This window comes from Denticeps clupeoides, chromosome 8 (assembly GCF_900700375.1).
Source record: "Denticeps clupeoides chromosome 8, fDenClu1.1, whole genome shotgun sequence".
NCBI classification, from domain to species: Eukaryota; Metazoa; Chordata; class Actinopteri; order Clupeiformes; family Denticipitidae; genus Denticeps; species Denticeps clupeoides.
This window is the reverse complement of record NC_041714.1, coordinates 10,948,693-10,976,647: the sequence shown is the minus strand read 5'-3', so window position 1 is coordinate 10,976,647 and position 27,955 is coordinate 10,948,693. Positions and strand designations below refer to the sequence as shown.

The window sequence follows — 27,955 nt, the reverse complement described above, 5'->3', positions numbered from 1 at the left end:
AATGTATATTGGTTTAATTACACAAAAATTCTTAGTATGTGTATATATATATTTATTTTCTCACATTCAATTTACATTTGATTCGATTTTATCCTGCTCCGTTCACATGGCTTATAATAAGTTGTGAAACTTAATCATTTGCTCCTCGTCCATTGCTCTGACTGTTTTATGATTGGTGGAGGTCAGGGGGTTTATTGACCTGATAACCTTGATGAAAATACTGGAGCAGAGGGGTGGCCAGGCGAATGTGGAACTGCCCTGCTTCTTCTTGCCTAGCAGCATACAACAGGTAAAGGGCTCATAAATAAGAGCTGATGGCGGCCTAATTCTTTCTGTGGGGCTCTGAAAAACGTCCATCATCCCTATCTCTGAGATCGAGAAAAAGAAAGTCGATGGGTGAGTGAGGGAAAGAGAGCAGGCTCACACAGAGGGACATAGGGACATGGAAAGTTGGAGAAGAAGCAGAACGGAAAACACTGGACTGGACTGGAGTGATGGATGGCGCTGGAGTCCTGCTCCTCCTGCCGCCATATGGATGGATGGGGGAGAAGCACGTTTTTCTTTCCTGAGGAGCCGTCTCCCCAACAGCACTTATAGTGTTGTTGAACCAATCTATCTATAGGGGTTCTCTTGTTAGAAAACGACATGGTTCCTCATATTAACCCATCTTACTGTGTGTGGACCATGATTTAATGAGAATCACACTGAAGAGGAAATGGTTTTCCGGGCTCCATACAGTCTGAAACATACCAGCCCAATGTTTTCCTAAATTTCAGGTCCTGTGTAGGAACCACATTCCAATTTTTCCCATCCCCTAGAGAGAGTAGACTACAATAAGATGTTCCCATTTTCACCACTGACCTTCTGAACCTTCTGGGCCATTTTGTTTCAGCACCCTCTCCTAATGGGATAAAACAGACCCTGGTTCAGGTCTTTAACATTTTTTTTGTGACCTTTGGACAATCAAGCCTGGCCACTCTGATGCCGGGAAGATGGGAGTTGCAGAACTGTTGCTGAAGGTCAGCCTGGTGGTCCATTAAAGAGCCAATTTAACACTCGACCCCCCAAACACCACACATGCATGCACACTTTCATCTAATAGTCATGACACCCCAACCCAACACCCCCCTTACCAAATGAAATTAAAAGCAGATGGAGTGGCCTTGCTCCTTGCATCCTGTAAGATTGTCACGCTGCATTAGCCATAATTTCACATTGATATGGTGTGCCTGTATGGAGAATGGAGCCTGATACAGTGGAAACTGAGGAGGGAAAATGAGCAGTGAAATCAGGATCGTAATTGTATTCAGACTGTACCTATTTTGTGAGCTAATGAACACCCCTGTAACATATTAATAAAATGAAATATGAAATTCCACAGAATTATATTACATTTAAAAAGACTAACAGCATAGGGAGCACAAAACCACGGACAGCAAACTTGTCCACCGGGTAGATTGTCACTGTCAGATGCATTGAATTCCAGAAGGATTTCTGAGCCCTTCTGCTTACCTTTTGCAATGCCTACCTATAAGCTCTCGCTCTCCATAAATCCAAACAGAGAGTTCACCAGAGAGCATCTCGTCATGGCTGCATGGCTGCTTGCTCCAACCTCAAACTGGGGTCATCGGGGGTCACTTGGAGAGAAGGTCTGGAATGTATAAGCTGATGTGATGTGTGCTTTTCTCTGGCTCTGCAGTTGACAAGCAGAGGCCCGATGACATGATGGTGTGGCTGGAGAGAGAGAGGCAGCGAGAGAGAGAGAGCGAGAAAAGTAATGCGCCCACAGTGCCCTCATCTAGGCCTGACCCCTTGAAAAAAGTCACCAGGGTCGTGTTAACTGAACCGGTGAAAGGTTCCCAAGCAGAGAAGGGAGCAGTAGCTGGAAAATCTCAACATTTAGGTCCCTAAACTATACAACCATTATACCAAAACAGTCAAACAGCAGCCAGTTACTGTCTGGGTGCATTCAACCATCTAACACAACAGCTCCGGTCAGACCTTCGCCTGACTCGGTGTTGAGTTACATAAACATGTCTAGCACCACTGAAAAGCAATTAAGAGATTAGAGAAAATTCAGTAAAAAAAAGCTTGTTCTGTTTTCAAATAAATATGGTAAAAGAACTCATTTACATTAGTATTTCTATATTTCTGTTTTATATATATTGCATAAACCCATGCAAGGAGCAGAAATATAAAATACAGATATTTGATCAGTTAAATTGTTTAAATGTAGGAATGTAATCCTAAGATTATGTCATTCTCTTCTTTAATGTCTGAAAAAGGACATTGCCTCAGAGGTACAAGTTATGAGGAGAGGTTAGTTTAAATTAATTTGTTTAGCCTCAGGCAAAAGACACAAAGGGGTGACGTGATCCAAGAAAGAAGATTCTTACAAGGTTCTTACATCTGTAGGTGCTGTTAAACCAAGTGTGCATTTCAACTTAATTTCAAGCTAAAAAACCAAAGTAAGAAACTAGTGGGGGAACATGTCAGATTAGATCTGTAAAAAATATTTTTCACAATGTGTGCTTATAGTAGTTTTCCTGAGGGGATACTGCAAACTATAACCCTTCAGATTTGAACTAAAGAAGATTTTGAAATTTAAATGTTTAAAGGTCCAAGAGAACTCCTGCTTCAAATTTGTTATTATTAAAACATAACTTATCAAGAAAAGTTATAAAAGTAAAAAATATTCTAATTTTAAAGATGGGTAGAAATTTTGGATGCACAACATAAATTCGTTTATGGAATAGGTGGCCTTGTGGTAGTAATAATGTATATGTAATTTACATAAATATTCTATGAAAGGGAAAATTATCTACATTTACATTATACACATATAATATACGCACTAATGTTATTATCAATTGATAACAACTGGTAAAAAAAATCATTTCACTAGTGCTGGTTCATCAAGAAAATTATAACACTTAATGCACCTTAACACTTAACACTTAACAGTGAAGCTGTCCTCTGACATTTTAATCTCTGGGTGAAATCGGTTTTCATCACACTTTCCCAGAAAGCTCCAATGCTGAGGCTTCCCAAGAGGACAGAGTTTAAGATTTGACTTCAGTTGGCAAAATCACTTCTGCAGGTGTCATTATGCCGGTAATAATTGACAGAATCATTAACATGTCATTAGCACATGGACTTGGACTTATACTTGAACCTTTAAATGAGGCCATCATTCAGCATTAATAGTTCTGTTATCATTGGTAATGAGGCTGGTGTCTTTTCACCGTCCCCTCAGGTCGAGGCTATGGAAAAAAGCACTTAGCATAATGTAAGGTGTGGCACCTGCCTGGTAAAGTCCTCTGGCTGTCACCAGCGAAATAATAAATGCTTTTATTCCACAAAGCTGATGGGTGTACCAAGACGGGATTAAGCACCGCTCCTTTCCTCTGAGTTTGTTCTCCCTGAGTTTGTGCTCAGCACCCAATGTACCCAACACTTGACTGGTACAGGCTGGCCCAGAGCCCACCCGGCAAACAACCATCCATTCTGCCGTCTGTGGGCTTCAGGGGCCAGAGGTCTTTGGCAGGCTGGCAGTCAGAGTCACCGCAGCCATCAGTGCCGCGCCACGGCATGCTCCACGTGCTCCAGAGCTTTAATGACACACACGGGAAATGCAGGATAATTCTGGGCCAGGGAGCAAATGGACCATATGAACGGCTGCTCAGAATATTCCAGATTATCTTCATCTCTTCTGTTTTTGCGCTGTCTGCAGGTCATATTTAGAAAGATTAAAACAAAATATTAAAACACTACAGCTCAATTTGTTGCCTTTGGTTATAGTTTAATTCCATTGTTTAGATCATGCCAAGAAAAAGTTGGTGACCTTCTTCTAACCATTCTGACATCCTGTTTGTTCTCACTCAACCAGATTAGAAAAATACAGTTAATGTTGGAAAACCTGTCTTTCCAAATCCAAGTGGGCGATGACTGATTATGAAAGGTCTTATTCGGTGGAGTACGGCGGACTGAGGGACTCTTTCAATGGGGCCTGATCTTGGCCTCAGAGATCAAGCTTGAAAGCATGGAGACGTCTTGAGGAGCCAGGGCCCGTCATTTTTCTTCTTTCTCTGATGTGAAAACCAGGTAGGTGTGTGTGTTTTTTTTCCCTTCGCCTTCTTCTGCAGCCCCCCTTCCCCTCCGGCCTGACGGGCCAGTGATGGATTATATTTTAGTCCTCAGAAACACATTGTTTTCTTTAGCACAGCAGGGTATTCTATTTGCAGGATCTCCCAGTAAAATATTATGCATATCTATCACTGGCTAAGTGCCACTGGTGTGTGAGTCCAAAAGGGAGCATTTCGAGAGATCGCTCTTAGCGGCGCACAAGCGAACACAATTTGAGCCACAAGCAGCTGACTGCCACTGAGATAAGAGTTCACACAAGCTGCCTAGTCAAAGTCGCACCACTAACACCAAGGCCACTAGCGAAGGAAAATCAAAATAGTATAATTTATTTTGGGCTATAATATGAATTTATATGTGCTTTATACTAATAAGATCTTCAAAACATTAATTCACAAATTTTTCATTACCCAGATATCAATACTGATTCAACATAAATGGAAGGGTCATAGAGACCTATAAACACACGTAGAAAACACGTTTCTGTATCCATATTTGCACATGATGTACAGCAATGATATGATGTTCAACAACAATACCACTACATAGGACAGAACTCTAATACACTCCATCACTTTCAATAACGTCTGGACTCAATCCCCCCAGAATTTTGCACAAATTTTCACTTTACTTTAACTTTACACATTTGCACACCTTCACCCTACCTGTTACACATATTTTATGTTTAAAAACATAAAATTGTAATATTTGGATAATTGGTTCACTTGAATACTTGCAATATTTGCAATTTTGAGATCTACAGCAGTCGCAAAAACTTGAGCTTGAACTGAACAATGTGACAGACGTAAAAATAGAAAACAAGAAACTGTTTTATTGTGATGTGTTTTAGGCCTAGGCTATCATGAGGAATCAATGGCAAATGAGACTTCTTTTTATCGGCACTTTGGTTTTCTCTACTTGTGCACTATTTATAAACTATGATTTTTTTTCCCTTTACAATTGCATTAATATGACAGACAGCCATTAATATGACAGTGCAGTTGGCTTTGCTCAATATGGCTGATTTGCCTATACTTGGTTTCTTTTGGAACAAAGAAGAGTTACAGACATTTCCCACAATAAAAAGCAAGTAGAAGCTCCAGTTGAGCCATAGCATTTTGATAGTGATTTAATAGTTTTCTCCATAATGAAAGTGCATTGTAATTCCTTTCTTGATGAGGTACATCCCTAAGAATGTATTTAAACAATGTGGGAGCTCAGAATGTTCTGTTGGATGAAACTGATGAAACAGAGAAAAACAGCACAGAATGGTTAAACCATGTCAGGGCATGACTAGCTGCCTCTTGCTTTGTAGCTAAATGTTCTGCAAGAATTTTAGAATCATGGTTGTTCAAATGCATATGCAAAATGCATATGGGGGTCTGTGTGAAATGCATGGGGGGGGGGGGGGTCCTGTGTGAAACCTTATTTCAATACACTGAAAACTGTGTATACTGTGTATACTGTTGTACTGACAAAGAAATCTTAAATCTTGAAAAATATCTAACAGAAAAAAGACAAGGTTAAACGTTAAATCATGAAATCATGAGTGAATAATGACCACTGATGGCTTTAGTGAACTATGACACAGCTAAGCTCTTTAAAAATGGGGAATCTGTGTTTGTGCTTTTATCTGTGCAAGCTGCCATTTAGGGGAACACAGAGGAAAACTTACTGACTGCAAAATCTTTGCAAGATGCATCAAATTAAATCATGCCTCTTTATCAGCATGTGCCTTGGTATTTTAGACTCACCTGGTTTCTGCAAGAATCCGTTTCTGTCTTGTTTTCTGTACTCCTTGGACTGGAGTGGAGGGGGAGGATAAGAATTACCTTGGGCCTCACTGGGCTTGGAGTGAAGCCTGGACCGAGAAGAAGGGGACCCACAGAGATTGTTAATGTATATGGCCCATGAATAGGGTGTGCAAAATATTGTACTGTATACACTGCTTTAGTAGTTTTGTATTCAGAATTTAACTGTGTTATTTGTATTATAAATCTGTGCTAAGGTTTGTTTTTTATGGCAAGGGAGGGGGTCATGGGTCATCATCAAGGGGTACATACAACATTGTGAGACATCTACTGAGTTACGTATTTTTCATCCATTTTCTTCAGCATTTCTCTGTAGGTTAAAGGTCAGGTGGTTCCATGGCCCAGAGGTGGCTCTGCCATCAGCACCATCTTTGTATGTGTAAATGTTACACCAACCAGCCAATTACGGTAGAAATCTTTTGCAAATATGTCTTTACACAAATAAAAACATACTTTGGAAAATCAAATGTTATGAAAGTAGATATAATGTGTTTAGATTCATTGGCGAGCAGAATTCCAGTTATTGTTTCACCCAGACACCTATATCTATTCAGTACTACAAATTGTATGTAAAAGGAACAGTAAATACAACAACGCATGCATTCACCGTTGATGACATTTCTTAGCACTCGCTGGCACCTTGTCTAAAGTCAAAAGCAACTGTTTGAAAGGACAGATTCATGGCATTTCCTCTCATTTATACATCTCGGGAGGAGGTAGACACATATACACAGTTTTCAAAATGTTTTACATCTCTTTCTCCAGGGGAATGAAGGCATTTAAAAACATCAGTGACGGGCCTGTGATGATATATGCACGGCGCATGTCGAAATAAATTGGAAACGATCTGTAATGCAAACAGGTCCAGCGACCCTGTGAGAACAACTGCTGTATTTTAAAAAGACATCCCACCGGACTGGGAGCCCATTGGCCCTCATCACGCGCAATCAGTGCGGTGACATACACATACACACACAGCCTTATCTGGACAAGTTTCGCAGTTATCTCAGCTTTTTAACCAGCTTCAGATTATTTATATTCAGTCAAACTCTGGCTGACTCAGATGAAAAAAAAAAAGCTTGAGGGAGTGTTTCCAAAAGCAATTTACAATTTCCAGCCTGCAAGTTTGATTATAACGTAAGCAGCTCTTACTATTTACTCTAGCAATACTCACTATGTTGGATTTCAAGTGTTGCTCTGCGTTGCTTTGTAAACTGTATAAAGTGTGTGCACACCAATCAGTCAAACCACCTGCCTAAAATTGTGTAGATTCCCCTTACGCACGCTGGAATCCATAATAGTGGCACCAAGATATTAGCTGCAGATCCTTTAAGTCCTATAAATTGAGAAGTTTTTTTCTGATCATCCCAGATGTTCAATCAGACTGGGGAATCTGGAGGACAAATTATCACCTTGAACCTTTTGTCACTTTCCTCAAACAATTCCGGAACTATTTTGTCTGTGTGACAGGGTGCATTATTCTGTTAAAAGAAGCCATTGCCATGCAGTATTATACATGGTCTACAGCAATATTTCATTAGGGGAATTAACGTAAGTATTGCTGTCTTACCAGCATCAAAATATTGCCTCCTCCAAAGCCACCTTTTCATAGATACCACACTTTATCTGTCATACATCTTACTGTTGAGGCTGATTGGTTTCTGTGTGTGGACTTGGTGGAGGCCCATAGTATTGCTCTGTGAACTGCAGAGTAATAAAACAGCTTTATTGTCCCTCTATACTCATACATTCAAAAGCAATAGACCACATTACTTGATTTTATCATGCTTAAGGGATGATACACATGATCCTAAAATTATTATGTAAAGCAGCACAATAAAATACATTCATACATAATAATTAATGTATTTTTATTACTTAATTATAATTGATAATTTTCATTTTCCAGCTATTGTCACTAAGCAACAGAACATAAAAAAGCATCATAAAATCATCTAGGTCATTAATATAGACTATTAGTTATATGCATTAATAATTTGTGTAATCTCAAACACACACACTCACACAATTAATGTTATTAACACTGTTATTAATGGTATTTAAATAACAGTGCTAAACTACAAACTGTACTACAGCTGCAAAATAATGTGCAGTCAGGGTACCATGATCTCTACCAATTTTGCCTTCAGATTGCATTCAGCACCATGAGACAATTTACAAGAAAAGACTGCAGGATATGGAAAGGGGTTGCTGGGGAGATTATTATAACCATTCTGTTCTAAAGATATATAACACTGAGCTACACCAAAACTCCAGAAGTGCAGAGACCATAAATATCATATTTTCCCCATCCATGCCATTATTACAATTAATTACATAAATTATCAAGCATTAATTTAATTAAAGTTTCTAAAGTTAGGCTGAACAAAACCAAACCAAAACATCCAACTATTTTGCCTTGTTTAGAAATTACAGTAGTGCAGTTACAATTTTTTACAGGTAAAAGTAATATAATACTGTACACCACTTAAGAGTAATACTATACTATACTACAGTTCGTACAGCACTCAGCACACAGTTATACTGCATGACAGCACAATGTTACTCTACACCACAGTCCACCACTGCACAGCACTAAACTCATGGCGCACACGGCCAGCCACAAGTAGAATAATTATTTAAATAGTAAATTTACTCTGCTGTACTGTGCAAAAAACTGAGTTAAGCAACTGCTTCATGTTTTAATTTTTTTACCTTTTTCTTCTTTTACTCAGTAAGTTACTTAAACTTTTATGAATGTTGTAATGTTTTAGAAATGTTCTAACATTTATCGTTTGAAAAATAATTAATAAAAATTTATATGTACAAAAATAACATAAACAAATCAATATAATGCCCCATTCATTTAATGTTGGGCATTAAGTACAAAACTCATTTTCTACTGCTAATAATAATTAATTTATGGAATTTTTCTCAGGAATTCTAGATTCTTTTTAAATAATCGAAATTCCTATTCATGTCTTCCATTCTGGATATCTTTTTAGTGTTTACCAAAAAGACATCAAACTCATTGGAATAAATGTGTGAAATTCTTTTCATGAGGTAAATGCTTGATATCTTGCCAGAATATGCATTTGAATAATCCTTTGTGTGCATCCTGATGTTTCCAGTTTACCTGTGAGTGGGAGAATATCTGCCCACGCTGGTTGCTCTCAACACACAGCAAGGAAACCTAGAGGGAGGTGTTAAGCGGCGTGCACAGTTGCCGGAGTGTCAGCACCCCCTGCTGGTCTGTTGTCTAGAAGGTTGTGGTTTCTTCCCCCTGTCCTTACCACCGGCCATACACACACACACACACACACACACACACACACACCCTCCAGACCTCCTAGGCTTCATTCCCTGACTTTTCTCCTACTGATTACCTCAACTCTGAGCCCAGATCAGTTCAGCATGAAACTGGGGTGGGATGATGGGGACACATTACAGCTCCTGTACACAAGCTCAGAAAGGGAGGGGTGGGTGTTTGTCAGCAGGGATGGGGAATGCTCCCCATGACTGCCGATGATCCCCGACCCCAGATGGAGCAGCCCGCTGCTCTGTTGTTTCATTATCACTGAAGTTCACGTTTGGCGGAGGCACCATCATTATCCATCAGCCTTAATGAGACAATCCTGCCGCTGTAAAGGTCAGGCAATTATTGTGTGTGAGATTTTCCAAGAGACTCGATCCTGATGGGAAGATATAAAAAAAACACACACACACACACACACACACACACACACCAGGCTGAGGCACAGCCACAAAAGCCCAAATGCAATCAGAACAATACCATACAGTGGAACACAGACCTTAATGGGGGAATATTACCAGTGTTCTGAGCTCTTCACTTCAATTAGGTATAAGGAGAGGGACATTAACATTAGAAGAAGAAGCATTAAAGAAACCAGGCAGAAAAGGTTGCCAGTTCAAACATGTCAGCTCTCCAATTTACAGGTTCCCGACAATTGAAAGGCTTTAATACATCATTAAACTGACAAGTGCTTTCAGGTGCATTTCCATTCATTTCCATATTTCACATTTATATGAAAAAGAACCCACATTAAAATCACAACTCCTATGAAAAATGCCAGGTCATTTACATGTTAGTATAGCAGCTACTTGGTCTTGTTTTATTGGTCAGATGACCGCAGTGAAATAGTTCACATGTGGAGCAGGTGTCGTATTCAACAGGACATCAGAGAGGCCAAGAGGAGGCCAAAACAGGATCAGGGCTTAAAAACCTTTGAACCCTGACATCTGACCTAACCCATAGTCTAATAGTCCCACCACATCTCCATGTGTTGTCCAACTTCTGATGCTATGGACTTCATAAATAGCCACAACGAAGCAGTGAATATTGAGGTCTTCATGTGATCCATTACATTTAAATTCATTATTATTGAACAAATGTCATGTGAGGCCTTCAGGTTATATTATGATCTGAGTCATTGTTCCCGCAATACATATTATTTTTTAGACATTTCAGCAAGTAATAACTGTTTAATAAAAGTTAATGTTGTTCATGCTACATCAATTATAAGATAAAAAAAAGATCTTGGGTTCAGAGGTCACTTGTCCCGATTTGAGCCTCTATTTTCATAGTACAGTAACATGCCAAATGCCTGACATGACACTCCATGGGCAATAAAAGGTTTAAGGGCTGTATGATAGTGTGACGTAAATTCCCCATGATCAACTGGGAAAGGCAGATTTAATTTAAATGTCTGATGAATTCCTCCAGCCAATGGCAACACCAGGACGACTTTTTGTTACATTTTGTTTCAGTGAAAACCAGCGGCTACAGTATTTTAACAGCTGGATTAATGGGTTGGCAAGGGAGGCAATAAATTGATAATATAACTGCTGAACATACTTTCCAGGACAATTAAGATAATACAACTGGAAAAAGAGGGCCTATGAATTCCAGGGCGAAGAGCGATGTTGCCATTATTGTGACAGCCGCGCCCTTGAGGTTTCGCGGGGAAGCCAGTGACTCCACGTCTGATAGTGAAGATGATAAACCCGGTGGTGCAGACATGCAGCGCTTCATATTCAAAGATTATTCTTTACTCAGTCTAGTGCAATCGCGTGCCAGAGTGCTCGTTGCACAACTGAATATTATAAGTAGTTTCTACTGCAAAGAGTTTTGATAACTCTTAAAATAAAGCAGAGAAATAAAACAGAGAAAAGAAAACCAGTTGGTTTAGGTCACTCTAAGTGTCCTATAAATCCCATTTACTGTTCACACAGTAAAAGGATTCACAGTTTAATGGCACGTTCCATATTTAGTGTCATGGCACATTTGCCAACAAAAACCCAACTCTAACCTCAATTTCACTTAAGTATCCATTCCTGAGCAGAAAAACACATCTCTCAGAGACGGCCCCCGTCTCTTTAATGTAGTCTTGGGGTTTCCACTAAATACCTCAGCTGGATCTTTCAATCAATTCGGCTGTTGCCGATAATTAATCCTGTGCCCCTGCTGAAATAATGGCAGTGGGTTTTATGGGTTCATTATACAATTTATTTAGATCACACCCAAAATAAGAATTGTGGGCCATCTCTTAATCATGTTAAGTGCTGCTGTGAGCATGCAGGAGGAAACCAATTTCAGAGTATGGTCCGGAGTAATTTTTTACCTCTTCAAAAGGCATTTTATCCTAGCTGCTGAACCATCTGTACGATCATAGTTCTTAATTCATGCCATGTGCGTAATGCTGAGCAACTGAGAAACAGAAAAAAGAGGCATAATAAGAAAATGAAAAATTACACAGAGAGGGTCGTAATTAAGATGAAAAGACTCTCACTTATAGTTAATGAAGATACATTCCCATATTTTTCAAGCACAATGCTAATTAGCAGGGTTCCATTAATTGCTGAAGAATTATTAAGCTCCATTAGTTCATAAAAGATGTGGGTATAAAACCATTGAGAATTGTGGGTGTGTTCTCTAACAGGAGAAAGAGACCTTTTAACAAAAATCTGTCATCTTTCCAGTCATGCTGTGCTGAATGACCCCTTCAGTTTTTAGTTAAAGGGTATAAACACTGTATAAATATGTGCCGGTTTAAATATTAGCATAAACAATGCACATTAAATTCTAAAAAGGAAAAAAATGAATGAAACAGAACTAATTTATAGCTTATGTGCATGCTCCCCTAATTGCATATTGATTCCATTACTGTACAGGGGTTTACACAGTTCGGCAGCAACCCCACGGGTTGTGCTGCCGACGGCTTTAAAAACACAAGAACATCCAAATTTCCATCTAGTCAAATGAGTGATTAAACATACGTCCCTCAAGTTGACAAGCAATTCCAACAAAACGCCCCTCACCAATGAATCTACTCATCAGCGAGTAAAGTTACATAGTGAAGCTATTAACATCCGTGAATAAAAGACTGCATTTGCTTAAAAGAACACATATATCCGATATCCCTGATTTGCTGTACTGATGATCCAGGAATAACCCTTCACCCTTTTCCTAAACCTTTTCCAGCTGTTAACCCTAAAGCCTACCTCCTACCAGTATTGATGTCATCAACACATTTTGCATGAGTGCTGGGCCATTCAGAAATGCCCTTGTTTCTGATAGACAATATTTTTTGTTCAATAAAATAACATTGATCAATAATTCTATCCAGACATTATAAATGCTGTAAATCACTGTAGTAGCTAGAAATGGCTGCTACTAAACGGAAATTCTGCATAAACGTAGAGAGCACCATTACCAACAACAAAGAAATGCTCTGTTCACTAATGTACGTCTCTTCATTGATTATTTTAGAACAACTTAAAACCGTTGCATTGATAAAAAGAGCAATAAATCTGGCCAAAGTCAGACTAGTTGTGTATCTAGTCCATCAGTAAATATGGGGTTAATTATATATTTATTCCTAACTTCATCAATTATTATTTTTGACTTTTTCTAATATTTTTCAAATCAATCTAATTTTATGACCCTAAACTTAGTGGTGTATTTTCTTCTATATGAAATGCATATAATGGCTTGAAAATGCCACTATATTGTTGTATATGTAGCATCCTGTTTCATAACTAACTAAAACGAAGAAAAGTAAATTTTCCATTGAATTCTCAGATCTAATGCTGACACGGTTTGATTAAAGCATTCTTCACATCCAAGCAGAACTACTTGGTGGGAATCACCCTATGGAGCAAAGAATTAATCACTAACGCTCAGCCAGTAATGATCCTGGGAGCTGCCATTATTGGTAAATTATAATAGATGATGCTTGTAAAGTCTTCCCACGTGGACCATGGGCCCCCAGGTCCAAATTAAGGTGGAGAGCCAGCGCCTTCCGCGAGCGCTGGTCCTGAACAAGCCGCGGATTGATTTTCTTATATTCATCTGTCAGACCGGCTCCGATGAGCGAGTTTTAATTCTGAATGCATTATTAAACTCACTGTTCAACTGACGTCTAAAATCGAGTGAGAGAGGTGGGGGTGGAGAGACGTGGACGGGGAGAGGATGGAAGAGGAAAAGACATCCTGTGTGCAGCCGTGGCGGCTGGGTCTGAATGGCACCTGTCAGGCCATGATAAATGACCCCTCCTGCCCTTCTATTCCCGACGCTGTCAGTCAGCGAGGGGTCATTAATCTTCATCGCTGCCTTGTCAGGTCAGGGCAGCTTGCCGAGGAAGAGCACGGGACCAAGACACAGAGATGAGGCGCACCGACGGTCTGGTTTGGGTGGGGGGTTTCTAGACAACCAGACCTGCTCCCAACAAAATGATATTCTTATTGTCAGCACAAGGCAGCATTTGCATAATTTATTATGAATCGTGAGCAGGCACCCTCTTCGCCCTCCTCCCTCTCATGTTTCGTTGAGGTGAGAACAGGGTCTGCTGCGTGGGGAGACAGATGGGGAGTGGGCTGGGGGGCCGCCAGCCACGAGACCCTCGTGTCGAATCCAGCCGAAGAGACTCATCCTCCTCCGACCAATCAAAACACTGGCAGTTCAATTACAGCGTAATAAAGGAACATTCATCATCCAATTAGGCATCTGTCATGCATTCTCAGAAGAGAGGGTCCTAACGCCAAGCACAGCGGTTAAAAAAAACCATCAGGTTAAAGGATGAAACCTGCTTACGACTCCAGACAAGCGAGGATAGAAAACAGAATTGTAAAAAGATAATTGCAGTGCCTCGGTAAAGACAGTGTTATGACAGAAGCCTAAAAATTAGCTAAAAAATGGTGTAGCCAGAGTGTAAAAAAAAAAAGAAAAGAAAGTTCTTTCCATCTTGGACAACAGCGGGAAGTGAATAAAGTGAACGTGAATACGCTGACCTTTCACCGCTAATTTGTTTTTTTCCTTGGTCCCCTGATATCAGTGACAGGCTGGGTTTATTCATAGTTATTAATATGGTACTGCTGAGTGCCATGAGGAGAAGTTCAGGACAATTTGGCTCTTGGCAGCAATAGCAGAGAAACTGATCCCTTCGGTTTCAAAACATCTCCTCCCAAACGGAAAGCGCTGAAAGCGTGTGTAAAAACACATATCGCTCAGCCACCTTGATGTGAGGGGAACGATACAACCCCAAATCGGCATCTGAGCGCTAAAAGAAAAGCCCTACAGAGTTCTCAAGATCTCAGGTCCATCCTGAGATTTTTTGGGCAAAAAAAAAGTTGACGCTTGTCGTGCTTCGACAGTTATCGTTTTTGCTTTCATCTCTCTAAACGAAGGACCAGGTACCTCAGATGAAAGAGCAGAGACCAGAAGACGGGAACTCAGACAGGCACCCATCTGTTGAGGGTGGGGGGGGGGTGAGATGAGATGAGATGAATGAATAAACAGAGTGTGCAGGAGAAACAGGAGGAAGAGAATAAAGTGATGGAGTAAAGAAAGGATCAATAATTGATGAGCTGTGGGTTTATGAGGGAGATGCTCATTAATATGCTCGTGTAGCCTCATTACAAGGTGGGAGGAGACGCCGCCTTGAACGATGGGCCTTTCTGGCTTTCAGCAGAGAGTTGCAGTGCTGTCAAGTCTCTCTCTCTCTCTCTCTCTCTCTCTCTCTCTCTCTCTCTGTCATGCCAGGTGTCTGATAAACCCCATCGGCCTGACCCCATCCCGACATGCTGCCCCCTTGAGGTCTCTGATCTCACACCAACAGTCCCCAGCCAGGAAAGTGATAACCCTTCTAAATAATATATCATGATAAATGATAATTGCTCAGTTTTTTGTTCCCATTGTCGTAATGAGTCCTATAAATTAAAAATGAACACAGTCTTATCGGTACACTTGTGTATAAACGCACTGCACAAATTAAAGCTGTTCTAAACATTTGTTGAAATGAGAATAAAATGATTGATCAGAAGTATGAAACACATACGTGTACAATATTACTTAGATTAGATCCAGAAAATAAAAAACTTGACTGCAGTGAGTCCTCCCAAAGAGGGCCGAGTGTTGTCACCATGTCCCTGTCAGACTTCAAACAGGCTTTTTAGACAGCGAACATGCTGAGGTCTCCCGTGAGATGCCTGATTGAATTCTGGCACATAGGACTAAACATCTGCTTCAAACAAAAGACATCAGCATATTTCAAATTTGTTTTTCATAAATTAAAGACACAGCCTGCCAAAAAAAAAAAACTGGGTGAGGGAATGTATATTTGTGTATAATTAGATAAAGTTCATAAGCTTTGAAAGTTGGAAATTTGCATGAAGTGTCAGGGATCATCTGGGAGGGGGAATTCCTCCATGGCAACGAACAAGAAGCCCCCAGTCACAGTGGGGGAGGGATGTGTAGGATTTTTCTAAATATGACTAACAAACTCACGTTTACTAGTCACCTTGTCTCACAACAGGACTCTAATGAGGGATTTAAAAAAAAAAGCATCCAGAGGATTTGGAATCTTTTGATGCCAAGAAGGGATTTGGGGCCAAAGCACAGTCCAACCAGGTAGCTGCTCTTTGATTGGTTTAACAGGATATCATGAAGGAAAAAATGCTGAAAACCAATTTAAGTTGTTTGCTGGTTTTACTGGTTTCAGTCAGTCTTTGGTGGAATTATATGAAAGCACCTTAATATAATGAAATGTAGCTTGTTAACTAGCAATACCACCATACGACGGCCTTGTTTCTTTACGCTTTTCAGCTTGAACTGGTCCGAATGTCTTCACATAACTTATAAAATCATGAGTTTGTTGTAGGATTTAATTCACCTTTAATGCTTGGTGAGTTGACGCTGCATTTTCCTGCTGAGCCTCAGCCCTCCCTTGGCCCCAGCTGGATGTGACAGTCCCTTGTAATGCCTTTATGAGGTCAGATAGCGGGCTGTTGCTCTTGTAAAAACGGCTTCAATTATTCAGTGAAGTCAAGTTCTGTTTTATCTCCCACTTGTTCGTGGGCCTGCATGGGAATAGAGGGAGGAAGGGTGGGAGGGAGAGTGAAATAAAGGAAGGGAAGAGAATGAAAGAAAGAGAGAGACCATGTCCCTCGCCCAGCCTGGTTGCTGCCGGGGTGTCTTTTCAACAGCACTGCTGACTCTAATTACCAGCCTATTTACATCAGCGGCCAGAGATATAAATAACCCAACAGCTGGTGAGAGCGGGAGGAGAAAGAGACACCACCATGGCGGAGAAAAGCAAAGATGTACAGAAAAGAAAAGAAAAAAGAATGGCCTGTTTCTCTTGGGGCCCAGTGCTCTGGCCATTCTGTTTAAACGTCTTGTCCATATAGTTTCTGCAGAGTTGACGGCATTTGGCCAACATCCTGTATACATGCTGCATTGAAAGACTCAAGTCACCCCTGGAGTGCTCTAAAAAAAACTGTTCCCGGACAATTGCCAGAGATACATCTGCAAGTCACAATGCCTCCAGACACGCGTCTAACAAGTACCATGCGCGTGAAAATATAAGAGGAGAGAAAGCAAGGTATGTTAAAGTTCCACCCATTAAACTGAATCTCAGAGGGAGAATATTTAATACATATTCGTAACAGAATGCCATAAATGAACTCAAATTGGAAAGTGATTATATGGACAACATGGGACTGTTATAATTACTTCAAATGCGGTAACACTGTGGTGCGGGTGCTAATCTATGGTAATTGCAGGTTTCTGAGTCGGTGCGGTAAGTGTAATGTCTTTAGGATGGAAGCCAAAAACACACCCTTCCAAGCAGTTTTGCAATTTATTTTTTCCCCCTTATTTCAGTCTTGTGAACAACAAGGGGAAACGCTGCCACAAAACAATTGTAAATATTTAGTAAACTAGACACAATAGGCTTTTCTATGCATGTTCTTGCTGCAAATATCATAATTCCCATTGTGAACAGCTGAGTTAATCTCTGTTAATCTCTGTTAAAACCCTGTTAAACCCTGATCGAAAAATGCTGGTTAAAGAACAAATCTTGTTTAATGTATTTGACACCCATCAGCCTAAACATTAAAACTACTGACTTGTGAAGTGGATAACATTGATTATCTGTAGGCAGTTATGATATATCATGCAATTAACGACCAGACATTTCAGAAAAAAATGAGTCAGCACATTAATGGAAATTGCATTAAATTCAATCAAAAATTTAAGTGGTTCTTCCTTTAAGCCTTCACAATTACTATAATGGAGACTTAAATTACATTTCTAAAAAAATAGAATTACTTCAATAGACTTGTTTTACTCCAAGCTCAGTAGTTTTCATGGGGAAGAAGGAGCTATGGTGCACAAGCTCTAAGAATTATTTAGTGGAGATGTGGACAGGACAGAAATATTATTTTAGGCCATGTTTACTGTGGAAAAGCTCACCCAAACGGACTTTGTAGTGATTTACAGTGAGCCTTCCCTTTATGTGGACTGGTGGACAAAAATGCCCCCAAATGAATTTCTCCACTTATTTATTCAGCTTTTCCTTTGAGTTGTCACACATCTCTATGTGTGGGACTAACAGTCAGTGAATCAAAAAGCGAGGGATGGGGTGCGCCTGGGGATTTGCAGATGACAGGATGCAGGAATCGGAATACAGTCCCTCCCGTTGTCATAGACTCCAGCGAGGGTGTTCGCCATATGCTCGTTGCTTCCAAGGGAAAAGGAATCCGATGATAAAAGTGAGCACAGCCACGAGCTCCCTTCAGTGCGCCGTTCAAAGCCCAAACGACTGTACACAAGTCTGCTTCAGAGGCCAATTTTACATCAAAGTCAGAAAAGGAGGGGGCCCTTACAGGAGAGATTGTGAGTATGCAAGAACTGCGAGGGGCGTCAGAGTAATAACAAAAGCCATGCCATTCAGCTGTGGGTGTTACAAGCTTGACAAAAAAAAGTGGATTCTGGGTGAGTGGAGATGAATTTGTTGCAATGAATAATCCCTTTTCACACTGGATTCAATGCTAAATATCAATAGAAGAATAAACTTCATTCTCATTAATATTTTGTTTGAGATTTTGGTGATGTGTGGCAATGTATAGGGTCATTAAGAAGTATCCTTGTTTGCTTGTGTCCTTGGCATTTTCCATTAGCAATACATTACGAAATCATGACAAATTGGAAACGACACAACTGCTGATGCCTTGGACAGTCAGCTTGTGTGAAGAAGGCCAGTTTTATTGTTTTTTTCATCCATACCAAGATCATTGCAAAAGGTTTTTCTATGAATCAATTAACTTTTCAAACTGTCTTACATTAGTGAACACAGGATTCAATTGGATGTTTCTGTACATATTCCCTTCATTAACAGTGATTAATCATAGTCAGTTACAATATTAATAATGCATTTTTTATGTACTTTTGAATTTGCTGTTAGTTTAACAGATAAAATGTTTTTTGTCATAAACTGTAGACCTCACACATTGATCACACAATTCTATAAAAACACTTGCATCCCAAAGATTTTAAGGTCAAACTAAAATATATAGTACAAGCCAGAGAAAGAGAAAGCGAGAGCAATGGAAATAATACAAAATTATTTCTATAACACCTTTCTTAGATGCTTGGTACATTATCCTCAATGTTCTTGTAAGAGGGAAAGAATGAAAGATGGAGCAAAGGGGTATAGCCACTCGTGTGACTGTCCCCTGAGAGACAGCCACGTGCCCCATTCATGTCCTGTGCCATCTGGCGCACTTCCTGCCATGTTGTCCTCAGAGAGGGGTGACCCTATTGGGCACATACGGCCAGAGTCAACTTCCACCCTGCACCCACCTACAGACCAGAAATGTTTAATCAAAAAACAGATTGATCTGGTGTTTGATGAAGTAACAGCGTTTGTAATCGTCTACTGGTTTTTCATCATGCCATTCTGTGTGATAAAACTCAGTAACATGTTCAAACTTCAGAGTAACAATAACTGTAAAACTAAAAAAGACAAGGAATTAAAATGGTTCAGGGGCTCCCCTTTAATCAGGACGACTTTCATTCAGGTTTTTGTGTCTGCCATTCTTTTTTTAATTCCAATTAACAACCACATTTCACATATCTGGGCCCAGTTTCTGTTCAACACCACATCAGAGCTCAAATACCACCCTTATTCTCATTTTAAAAGCGGCCTATTGCAACTGGGTAATGGGCAAACACCAAAGAAATTTATCTCAATGTCCCACCCATGGCCTGCATATTCATATAAATATAATGTGACTGTCACCACTCTCTGAATTTATTGGTTTTCCTGCTCTCACAAATTAAGAGTTCCAATTTATGAATATTTTAGCACATGTGCACTCTGCGGGACATTTATCACAGGGTTTGCTATTATAAACAGAATAAATGAGCAGTCAAGCTGCCACGCAGCCGGACGTTCCTGTGGGCAGATTAATGAGAGCGAGGAGTGGCGCATGCAGGCCGAGACGCGGCAGCAGCTCCCCTGCGAGCAACACCCCCCACCACCCCCGCCCCATCGCAGCAGTCAGACAGAGTCCAGACAGACAGAACTTATGTCTGAGTCCTCTTCCATTAGCAACGTAGGTTTTGAGAAAACCATTCCCCAACCGCCAACAAACCACCCTCATCAAATTCCTTATTTATCTTGCTGGTCACACCTCACAAACACAATATGTTTAATTAACATTGAGCTCTGCTACAGGGAGGAGATGGTGTTGGGAGAGGAGCAGTCGGAACGTCGGCAGTGACATTTGACGGCGAAGGAAGTGCTGTGCCTTCATGTCCAGGGACGCGGTTGTTATTGGACTACCTGTCACAAGAGCAGCCTGTGGGATTCCCAGGTTGGGGAGTGGATATGTATTTATGGTTTAAAACCGAAAGGCCCCCAACACATATGTTTTCACTCAAAGCGCAAGCCGAGGAGATGAGTGAGATCAGCTTTGTGGCAAACTGGCACAGATTCCACTTCCTGGACCCTTTCCATCTCACCGAGCCACGCCACATGCTAACTGTCAATTGCAAAAAGTCTCTGCCCGCCCTGGAGTAAGAGAGAGAGCAGAATGGGAGGGTTGAGGGGGGGGTCCCTGCCCAAGATGAAAAAGACGAAGGCCCTCAGAGGTGATAATTATTCTGGTGGAAGCCGTTCTGTTTCTTGTCTGAAGTAGAGGGGGTGTCTGTGGCTGGGTGCACTCACCTGGCTCCCGACCAGGACCAATGCCCCCTAAATCACACGCTCATCTCCTCCCCGCCACCGGATCCGCGGCTCTCACACAAACACCAGCAGCTGCTTTGGCAATTAGTGATGCGCTCTGTACTCTCTTTTTCCTTTTTTTTTACAACAATGCAATTCTCAGTGATCCCCACAATTAGCTACTTAATTGGGTCTAAACAACCAAGGCGGAACAAATAAATGGGGGTGACTTGGGCTCCGGGCTCAGAAAGCGAGGCCGCTCAAGCTCCACGGCCTTTAGGATTTTTACGCTTGTAGGAGAGCACCGATGGAAAACACTACAGCACATGGGCAGAGAAAAATATAAATAAATACACAGACAGAGGGATGATGTCTCTCGCTCAAATTGAAAGTGACACATCTGTGGCCTTTCTTCCTTCATCTACTTATCAGTTCCATGAAATGCTAACATTTGGTGTGACTGTGGGAGTTACAGTGACTTTTAGAAACGATGTAGGCTGTGCCTGCTGGGCTCCTGTGATGGTGAGTGATATACATTGTGGACTTGGTCCAGCGACCTGGGATTTCACTCAATGGAAAGATCAAGACATGGAATAATTTATGAGCCACAGCTTTGTTTCACTGTCATTACCATTTGCAACATATAGGCACTGTTAAACACATGATGAATTTAATAACAGATTAAGGACAGGGTGAAAGAAAGACACAAGATGACATTTTGGCAGTTACAGCAATGTTTTTTGATCATATTTGACTCTTCAAGGACATTGCGAAGAAATGCCATAAGAGCATTGCACGTATAAGGTATTCAGGTCTGTAAACAATGGCGAAACTGTTGTGTTACTGTTACCATACACACCACAATTAAATCCACATGATTACATAAAAATGACAAGTACTACTATTACAGCGTAGATCTGCTATCATCATGTCTTACTCTGAAAACCATTTGTTTTGTCCTGGGGTTCTTGTCAGCATGTAGCCTCTGGTGGTGACGGTGTCTTCACCGCCGCACCGCCATCACCTTTTCCTACTAGCCATCTTGCCAGCATCCAAACCCAATGGCTTTATCAGCTCTCTGTCTCCTGTAAAAAGGAATACAGGCACCATCTAGTGCTTTATTTAGGCAAAAGCTTTTTGATTAAATGCAGACATTGTGAGCATTATTCACAATGGGAATGTTTCTAAACAATAGGTAATGTCAGATTTGAGGATAAATCAGTTATTTAATTTAATGTTCACACACTCCATTGATCATCCAGTGTATAGTTGGTATTCACTCTTTGTCTGAGTTCATTGCAGGCTATGCCAGGTAACACACCTGACTGGTACCAGACTGTACACTATTTCCATTAAAATTTTCATTACATTTTTTTGTTGTAGTACAAATGAGAGGGAAAATAAAACAAATTGTTTTGCTGAAGGTATGAAAAATTGTAAAAAGAATTGGCAAAATTATCCTTTAAATGAAAAAATTGCGGACATTGACAAAAACCCTTGCTTCACTTGCACGTAATGAAATTGTCAAACACAAACACAAGATCAACCATATCCAGCAGACACTGCAAATGCTCCTCAGGAGTTGTCAAAAATGAAAGAGATGAATGATGACCAATGATGTGTTTATAAAAGTTTGTTTTCAGCAGAAGAAGTACAGAGTACCAAAATGCAATTAAACATAAATAATTTAGTGGTCACCTAAACTGTCAAGGAAGCCCCTTAATCACTGAAAAGTAAAAATCAAATAAATTCTCTGGTGCACACTCCATTGCCTATGTCTAAGAAAATCAACAAATTAATATAAAACTCATTGTGTAGATTATTGAGCAAACTGTGAATGTTTGTAGACAGCAGTTACTACTGTCGTTGTTATTACTTTGGCTTGAACATCATTATTTTTTTCCGGAAACCTTCTATACTCATGTCATCCTACAGTTTTCACCATTTTCAAACTTGACATGACCCATAGCGGAGAAGTGTGCTTGTGCTTTTAGAAGCAATCCCGTACTCTGCCCTACACCCATTTTCCCCACCGAATTTTCCTATAGGAATAACAATGGACCACTTTTCGACAAGCTCTGACGACCACAATATTTATTGTAGACACCCAAAACTCAATATACTGCATCTCCAATACCTCCTCTTTTTGTGTTCATTCACTTTTTTCCCAAGTGGCCATGCCCGCGCTCCTCCCCTCTTTTTTTCCCATTCACTTACAATGGCCAATTTAACCCATCCCTGCTTCCTTACATTTCAACATATTGACTTGGTTATTGACTTACATATTGACTTACATGAAACTTGGTGCAAACTCAATTTCTTTTACGCTTTCACCACCAATCCTCCTTTATCGGTCTCTTCTCATGCCTCTATCTTTCCATTCACTCCCATGCATTTACTGTGCAACAGTGGTCATACTTTCAATCCTCCAACCACCACTTATTTCAACTATTCAACCAATTTCACTTATTAACCAAATGAACCAATTCAACCACATTTAACCTCTTCCTGCTCATCCCCTATCCTCCACTCATCCTTTTATCCCTCCATCCTCCCATTCATCACCATGCATGCATTTTACAGAGTAACTACAGTCGCAGCTTTTTAACAACCACATATTTCACCAATGACATCCCTCTATCCTCCGCTCCTCTGTTTCAACCCTCCATCATCACATTGAAACCCATTAATTTTACAGAGCAACTTCGTTGGAAGACAGGTCACATTTTCTATCTTTCAACTAAGTTAGATGACATGTCCCAAATTTAACATGTCATATCTTGGCCCCACCCCGTTAGCATTATTGACATTAGCATTAGCATGACACATCGTAACATATTTTTATTTTACCACGCTACCATTAGCATGCTAATTTGCAAATTTTTATCATGTCCCAAATGTCAAAAATTTTACTTTGCGCATCGTGGCCATGTCCTATTTGCATTTTTGATGTTAGCATTAGATGCTAGAATGTTACAAGCTATTATATAAATAAAAATAATCACCCCAAATAATCTAAATGTTCATCCAATTTCATGGAATTAACTAATTTAATAATGATTCCACTCTTCCCTTTCATCCTTTCATCCTCTCGTTTTTTAACTTTTCACTGCTTACTCCACTGCTTTCCAAGCCAAAAATGCAGTTTGTTCACAGACTTCCCTTTTCTAGTTAGTATTATTATTATTAACATGCTATAATAAGAGAAAGTCCAACGATGTGAATTCAAGTATAAATCCTGCCCACTCGCTTAAACGCCTCTTTCAGTACGTGCGCGTTCCCGTAGTATCGCGAGATTTCACACGCGATCGCGGTATGCCTGTAGACCAATGAGATGCTTGGAGTTGGGGGCAGTGGATAAAGATGGCGGCGTTCAAAACGCGAGCGACATCAACACTCCGATAGGGGAAGAAGTATTTTGGCTTGTGTTTTGTGTTTGCTTTGCTCGCAAAATATGAAAATCAACATCATCCGCTTATGCTCATTAATAACATGGCAGACCCGAAGATTGTCGGTGGTCGGAGGACGCCAGACAGTAAAGCACGACACGCTGTGTCCAAACGCTCACATAATTCGAAAACAATACACTTTAGACAAGTTAAAGGACTTAAGCAATCACAGTCTCCTAAATATCGTAAAGGTAAGAAGCCAGTTTTAACTGATACGCCTACATAGTTCCGTTCCACGCACACAGCACTCGCTGCTAAATGCTATGAATTAAATTGCGAACATGGTAGCAGACGCGTGTGTTTTCACCCGACTCTCTCTCTCTGTTAAGATTATGAGACCCCGAAGAGGCGACCAAGGGCCCCGCGTAACGTTGTCAGCCACGGCGAGTCTCCCAGCGACGTCGTGCAAGATATAATATGGGATCCGGCTTCCCCCACTGCTGTTCGCAATGGTAGGCTGTAATATACGAACGGGTGATCAGCAATTAATTGGTTGAATAGTAGTGCTTGATTTACTGTGCTCTTTTAGACTGACATGCTTATACTGTGGATTTGTGGATTGTGGGTAACTCACCCACCTACTAACCCGAAGACCCCAGAATCACAGGTTCAAACACTGCTTACTACCATCGTGTCCCTGAGCAGGACACGTGTCTGATAAATGCTATGAATGTAAATGTCATTTTTAAACCGGTTTCTGTTAACTTACTGAGTTTTCTTTAAATAATGTTTACAGGGACAGAGTCAGCAAAACCTTCTCATTACAAATCAGTGGAGATTTCTGACATTGTCAACAGGATCGCCCCTAAGGTTAGTAAATAATAGTTGTTTGCATGTCAGTGATCATCTGTCTTAACACATTTTATATAACTGAAATTGTAAACAATTTTGTGACATCTGAAGGATAAGAGGCCAGACAGTCTGGAGTCCCCGTTGCTTGAGTGGATTTTAGGTGGCTCTATTCCTTGCACCCCAGAGGTGTGGCCGCCAAGGGTTAAGAGGATATCCACAAGGTGTGTGAAACACTTTAGACGTAATGGGATGTTGAAAAAATTAATCGGGTGAAATTGAGAAGTGTAGTTTATTACATTAATTATTTTCAAATTTAATTTTTAATTGAAAGCAATCCATTTCAGCAGTCACATATACAGTGTGAAGCCATGAATGCAGATATTGTTTGTACATGGTTGCACGTGTGTTTTGTTTTAATTGTTCAATTTTTCTGCAGACAAAGCAATGTTGAAGATCTTGTGAAGCTTGCAAAGCAATTTGATTACAACATGATCCAGCAAGAAAAAGAAAGGGACATTGTGACCAGTGACCAGTGTCCAGGCACCTCTCTTCACTGTCCACCTTCTCCAAATGATTGCCTTAATGGTGGCATTCCGAAGAATCAGGTGGAGCCTAAAGGTCCTTCCTCAGCAGTACAGGATATTGATGAAGAGCTTAATGCTCTATTTGATGGACCAACCCAGCACCTTAACAGACGACTTAGTCAGATCTCAGCCAATAGTTCCCAGGAGAGTAAAAACAACCCAGAATGTTTACGTGAAGACTGTGCATCTCTTGATGCCATAAAAGGCACTTCAGCACCATGTTCCAGAGTATCACATGCACACAACCAGATTGGGAATTTGAATAGCTCAGCCACAGACCCTAATTTTGATGATGACTGGGAAAATGACGACTTGCTCAATGACTCATTTGTTTTGGAGATGACTCAAAACCCAGACATCCTCAGTGTCCCTCCACAAGCAACCGCTGGTCCTGTGTCCCAGAACTCTAAAGCTAGTGAGCTTGTAATTAAGACCAGCCCGCCTGTGTCTGTCCAGATTCCAGCCTGTGCACAGCGTGGGCAAAACAACAGTAGGCACACAAGCCTCCACACAAAGGAGACCTCTACAAATCGAAGCACTTTCATGCTGGATTCAAAAACCCAATTTCAGAGTAAAAATACCCGCTCCAGAGAGCCACCCAAACTGAACCAAAAAGCAGATGGTGCAAAGCTGCACGAACAGAGGCACATCCTGCCACCTCACAGGCCACAAGCCACCTCTGCAAACAGGAGTAAGCAGTCTACTGGGGGAGTCGCAAAGAGTGTTAAGAGCATTCCAGATGGGGAGGAGAAGTCCCTGTTTGGGTCTGATCCTCTGTGGGGTGACGAAGATGATGACTTGTTGTATCAGGTGTGCGATGATATGGAGCGCATCTCCGGGAGTCAAGAGCAGTGCAAAGATGTTGGCCATGGTACAAAATATATTGACATAATCAAACCAAATTACACCCATCCAGAGAGACAGTCAATTATGGACAGCATGGGAGGACAGAACCACAGCTTTAAAACTGGTAGTTGGCCACCAGCAAAAACATCCTGTCAAAGACCAGCTGCATGTGTCCTTACACGCTCTCATTCTATGCCTGAGGGCAAGGCTGTCCTTTCCAATGAAAATGACTACAGTAATATGCCTGTTGATACTGTACAAAAAAAATCTCTTCATTATGACCCTGGTGTGGAATGCCAGTACAAATTCACTAAACTGTCAAATTCTCAAAGGCCCGGAATGAGAACCTGCGGTACTCTGCACGCCTTTCCCCAGACTGGAGCACGAGCCTCAGTAGCAGGAAACCCTACAAACCTTCATCCATCCACGTTCAAAAGGCATCTGTCTGACCCCACAGCATTAGGCAACAAAGGTGAGCTTTGTGCAGTGCAGCACCTGCAGCGTGTTAGCCAGAAAATTACATTATGGCTGCTCCTAAGAGCAGATTACTTTAATAAGGATGTTTACTTAACCCATTAACTGCCTCTCAGTGGGACTGAATCCATTACAGCTTGATGAAAAGATGGCTGTTAAGCCCTGAAGTGCTTTAAACATGCACATTGCATGTTTTTGATGATGCCTTAGCTTGTGCCTTAGAGATTAGAAACGCATTCACACTTTCTGATCATTTCCTGTCTTCCAGTGTTTGTCACAAACATGTTGCCAGTGAAATGCTCTGCTGCTGAGATTGAGAAGAAGAAGCAGGACGCCATTGCGAGGAGGAGGCTACGGATGCAGGCCTCTCAGAAACCTGGAGCACCATCATAGTCTACTGAAGAGAATGACTAGTCAGGCTGTGTGCACGCTACATGCAGCAAGCTGCAATGGACCAGTATTAGATTACTGTGCTGATGCCTGATAAGAACACAGGGTCTTATCTGAACTGCTGCTGTTTTTTTTTTTTGTTTTTTTAATACTTGGCATACTGCAGAGCAGATTAACACACTTTGAAGAAAGTCTTGTTGCCTTTTTTTTCTAGGCCAGTTACACGTTTTTCCCCGTTCGATTTTGTATTTAATTTTTTTTTTTTTAATTTTCCAAATACTTCTCATAGAAACCTGGCCTCTAAAATTAATTTGCCATTGTCAACACATGCCAAGTATTCACTCTGTTTATGTGCAGTAAAGCAGGTGTGATCTTCATGACAACAGTTTTGTAATGATTGACATGTTGCACTGCAGTTATTGTTGAATGACCTAAGAAAGACTGAATCATGTCACTTTGCCACATTCTGAATGTTTTCAATTAAAATATAATTACACTTATGCAGATGTAATGGATTCGGTCGATTTCACAATGAAGTCTTGATCAAATGCCAATGACAAATCTCACAGGCTATTTACAATATTTCTGAAAAACAAGTTGCATTTTATATAACAGAACCACAATAGGAAATGAATTTTCACCTCTTCTTGTTACCCACTCCTGGTTCAGTGTGTGAATTGCAGCATTAGCCATTCGCAAAGTGCAGGGCCTGTCAGGTGTGTTCACGCAGGTGCGTGTGAGCGTATGCACTAACTCAGCAGGACCCTGCCTTCCTCCGCACAATTACTGTAAATCAAATTACAGTCATTTGGCAGAGGGATGAAGGCTCTTTTTTTATTACTGTGATTATAGTTATGATAATGGCTACAATTTCTTTTCACCCACCTGATAGAAAAGCTGAGCCCAACAGGTGTTGTGCAGGTACAATATAGTACCTG

The 27,955-nt window shown here is 40.7% G+C and overlaps 1 protein-coding gene across 1 annotated transcript; it reads left to right on the top strand.

Moving 5' to 3' along the window:
* The first annotated feature begins 23,824 nt into the window (after positions 1-23,824).
* On the top strand, positions 23,825-27,517 carry etaa1b (ETAA1 activator of ATR kinase b). The gene is made up of 6 exons (XM_028989722.1): positions 23,825-24,122; positions 24,261-24,383; positions 24,668-24,741; positions 24,835-24,944; positions 25,160-26,625; positions 26,896-27,517. Exons 1-6 carry the CDS (start codon positions 23,960-23,962, stop codon positions 27,018-27,020), a joined length of 2,061 nt encoding a protein of 686 aa, XP_028845555.1. The 5' UTR covers positions 23,825-23,959; the 3' UTR covers positions 27,021-27,517.
* Positions 27,518-27,955: the final 438 nt, after the last annotated feature.